This window comes from Budorcas taxicolor, chromosome 7 (assembly GCF_023091745.1).
Source record: "Budorcas taxicolor isolate Tak-1 chromosome 7, Takin1.1, whole genome shotgun sequence".
In the NCBI taxonomy this organism is placed as follows: Eukaryota; Metazoa; Chordata; class Mammalia; order Artiodactyla; family Bovidae; genus Budorcas; species Budorcas taxicolor.
This window is the reverse complement of record NC_068916.1, coordinates 13,835,240-13,839,276: the sequence shown is the minus strand read 5'-3', so window position 1 is coordinate 13,839,276 and position 4,037 is coordinate 13,835,240. Positions and strand designations below refer to the sequence as shown.

Below are 4,037 nucleotides of genomic sequence, written 5' to 3'. Positions count from 1 at the left end.
TTGAACAACTTTTAGCTGGTGTTTGAAGTGAAGGCAATCTCATGAGGAGTGTTGCCTTAAGCTTTGTGGCTTGGAAAACTCTTTGCAGCAAGGCAGGGGGTGAAAAAAATCAAGCCAAGTTGAAGCCCCTCAAAGGTCTCTGAAAACCACCAGAGAGCTCTGGAGCTAGAATGATCCCTTAGAGTTGGCTGGAGTTGGGACAAAATCATAGTCATTGGATGTGGGCTGCCTGGTGGCTCTCTGTAGCTGAGGCAGATTGCTTTAGGAGTTGATTGCAGAGAGCTGAGTAACACCCAACTTCGGAGAACTATGTCCCTCATTCCAACAATAGATATTTTTTTATTGTGGTAAATTAACATAAAATAATATAAAATTTACTGTCTTAATGATTTCCAAGTAAACTTCACATGGTTTTGCAACCATCACCACCATCCATCTGCAGAACTTTTCATCTTCCCTATCTGAAACTCTGTCCCCACTAAACACTAATTCCCCATTTCTCCTCCCAAAGCCTCTGGTAACCAACATTCTAATCTCCGTCTGCATGTGTCTGACTCCTTTAGGTACCTTATATGAGTGGAATCTCTCAATTTTTGTTTTTTGTGTCTGGATACATAATATGATTGGGGATATCGTGGTTGGAATGGGAAGAATTATCAGAAAAGTTGGTAATTGACTTCGGTAGACATTCTTCCATCTGCTCCTTCGGAAGCATACATGTGAGGTTTCCTAGGAAAGTCCCAGTTGATAACTCAGTATTAATCATATCTCATTTCAATTTCAAAATACCCTAGTTTGAGCAGGAAATTAGTCATCCTATTTGCTCAAAAATCTGGCCACGACCACTAAGAAACAAAAATGCACTAAATATTTTGGTCCTTAAGGTAGAGTCTAGATCCTCAAATCAAGGCGTAGGCAAAAAAAATCGTAGGAAAAGTATAGAAACAATAAATAAGAAAAAGCGAGAGCTATGATTATTTTGCAGTGCTAGAAACAAGACTCCCTATGAACAGAGGTCCTGGATAATGTATAGAGAGAGTGAGAAGGGTATACTGATGTGCTTCATAAAGTCCAGGAGAGCTATGACTTGTGTGGGAAGTCCAAAAGTGGCCACAGGACTGGAAAATGTCAGTTTTCATTTCAATTCCAAAGAAAGGAAATGCAAAAGAATGCTCAAACTACCGCACAATTGCACTCATCTCACATGCTAGTAAAGTAATGCTCAAAATTCTCCAAGCCAGGCTTCAGCAATACATGAACCGTGAACTTCCAGATGTTCAAGCTGGTTTTAGAAAAGGCAGAGGAACCAGAGATCAAATTGCCAACATCCTCTGGGTCATCAAAAAGGCAAGAGAGTTCCAGAAAAACATCTATTTCTGCTTTATTGACTATGCCAAAACCTTTGACTGTGTGGATCACAATCAACTGTGGAAACTTCTGAAAGAGATGGGAATACCAGACCACCTGACCTGCCTCTTGAGAAATCTGTATGCAGGCCAGGAAGCAACAGTTAGAACTGGACATGGCACAACAGACTGGTTCCAAATAGGAGAAGGAGTATGTCAAGGCTGTATATTGTCACCCTGCTTATTTAACTTCTATGCAGAGTACATCATGAGAAACGCTGGACTGGAAGAAACACAAGCTGGAATCAAGATTGCTGGGAGAAATATCAATCACCTCAGATATGCAGATGACACCACCCTTATGGCAGAAAGTGAAGAGGAACTAAAAAGCCTCTTGATGAAAGTGAAAGAGGAGAGTGAGCAAGTTGGCTTAAAGCTCAACATTCAGAAAACGAAGATCATGGCATACTGTCCCATCACTTCATGGGAAAAAGATGGGGAAACAGTGGAAACAGTGTCAGACTTTATTTTTTTGGGCTCCAAAATCACTGCAGATGGTGATTGCAGCCATGAAATTAAAAGACACTTACTCCTTGGAAGAAAAGTTATGGCCAACCTAGATAGCATATTCAAAAGCAGAGACATTACTTTGCCAACTAAGGTCCATCTAGTCAAGGCTATGGTTTTTCCTGTGGTCATGTATGGATGTGAGAGTTGGACTGTGAAGAAGGCTGAGCGCTGAAGAATTGATGCGTTTGAACTGTGGTGTTGGAGAAGACTCTTGAGAGTCCCTTGGACTGCAAGGAGATCCAACCAGTCCATTCTGAAGGGGATCAGCCCTGGGATTTCTTTGGAAGGAATGATGCTAAAGCTGAAACTCCAGTACTTTGGCCACCTCATGAGAAGAGTTGATTCATTGGAAAAGACTCTGATGCTGGGAGGGATTGGGGGCAGGAGGAGAAGGGGACGACAGAGGATGAGATGGCTGGATGGCACCACGGACTCGATGGACGTGAGTCTGAGTGAACTCTGGGAGTTGGTGATGGACAGGGAGGCCTGGCGTGCTGTGATTGATGGGGTCGCAAAGAGTCGGACATGACTGAGTGACTGAACTGAACTGAACTGAAGAGGAAAAAATGGGGCTTCGCTGGTGGCTCAGTGATAAAGAATCCACCTACCAGTGCAGGAGATGCTAGTTTGACCCTGGGTCAGGAAGAAACCGTGGAGAAGGAAATGGCAACCCATTCCAGCATTCTTGCCTGGGAAATCGCATGGACAGAGGAACCTGGCAGGCTCCAGTCCATGGGGTCACAAAGAGTCAGACATGACTGAGCAACTAAGTAACAACAATTTCAACAACAACAGGAAAAAATGTGTAAACAGAAAGCAGAGTGCCAATTAGTTACAAATCAGTATGGGACTGCAGATTCAGAATTTCTTGTTGCACATATTTGAATTTACTGCCTTTCCCAGTATTATGAACCAAAAAAAAAAAAAAAAAAACAATGTTGACACAGGTATTAAAATTAGACTATTCGCATGATAATCCCCCACAGGGCACTCTTGATGTCCTTGTTCCTTAGACTGTAGATGAAGGGGTTCAGCATAGGGGTGACCACAGTGTACATCACTGAGACCACTGCACTCTTCCTGTGGGAAGATGAGACAGTGGAGCTGAGATATACCCCAAGGGCTGCTCCATAAAATAAGCAAACAACTGACAGATGAGAACCACAGGTAGAGAAGGCTTTGTACTTCCCATCTGATGAGGAGACTCGGAGAATGGAGGATATAATTCGAATATAAGAGTAAAGGATCCCCAAGAGTGGAACTGCAGCCAAGATGGTACCAATGAAGTAGATTAATATGTTACTGGTGGAGATGTCTGAACAGGCAAGGTTGAGAAGTTGAGAAAGCTCACAAAAGAAATGAGGGATTTCCACATCTGCACAGAAGGTAAGCTGTGACATCATCAAGTAGTGAAGCTGAGAATTCAAAAGGCTGATGGAAAATGACACCAGGACCAACAAGCCACAGAGGTGGGGATTCATGATGACCAGGTAATGCAGAGGGTGACAAATGGCCACCAATCGATCATAAGCCATCACTGTCAGAAGGAGACTCTCCAAGCATGCAAAAAGAGAAAAGACAGTCACTTGAGCTAGGCTTCCTGCATAAGGGATGGATTTGCTCTGTGTGTGGAGGTTCACTAGCATGTTGGGGACAGTGGTGGTGCTTATACCAATGTCAGCCAAGGACAGATTGGACAGGAGGAAGTACATGGGGGTGTGGAGGTGAGGATCGGAGCTGACAGCCAGGACGAGGAGCAGGTTCCCGAGCACAGTGGCCAGGTACGTGGACAGGAAGAGTCCAAAGAGGAGGGGCTGCAGGTCTGGATCATCTGAGAGCCTCAGGAGGAAGAATTGTGCGACGCGTGTACGATTGTGTGGTTCCATGAAGAAGGGACACCTTTTTAAAGAGAAGAGGGTGCTGAATAAACACACAAACATAGAGGCACAGACATAAGTGTCCAGAGTTTGGATTTGAACAATTCAAAATTCGGAAATAAAGTATGCATGCTTGAGAACCATACAGCACAATTCATTGAGCAGTATTTCTCAGTGTGAACGCATCTTTACTAATGCTGAAGACATTCATTGTTTTCTTCATACATTTATTTTAGAGGCATGA

The 4,037-nt window shown here is 43.5% G+C and overlaps 1 protein-coding gene across 1 annotated transcript; it reads right to left on the bottom strand.

The window, feature by feature from the left end:
- Positions 1 to 2,872: 2,872 nt before the first annotated feature.
- On the bottom strand, positions 2,873 to 3,817 carry LOC128051569 (olfactory receptor 7E24-like). Its single transcript, XM_052644195.1, has one exon. The coding sequence runs from the start codon at positions 3,800 to 3,802 to the stop codon at positions 2,873 to 2,875; it is 930 nt and encodes a 309-aa protein (XP_052500155.1). The 5' UTR covers positions 3,803 to 3,817.
- Between the last annotated feature and the right edge of the window lie 220 nt (positions 3,818 to 4,037).

What these genes read in the sequence shown, in the direction of transcription:
- LOC128051569 (XM_052644195.1), bottom strand. Translation starts at nt 3,802, where the DNA reads ATGGAACCACACAATCGTACACGCGTCGCACAATTCTTCCTCCTGAGG.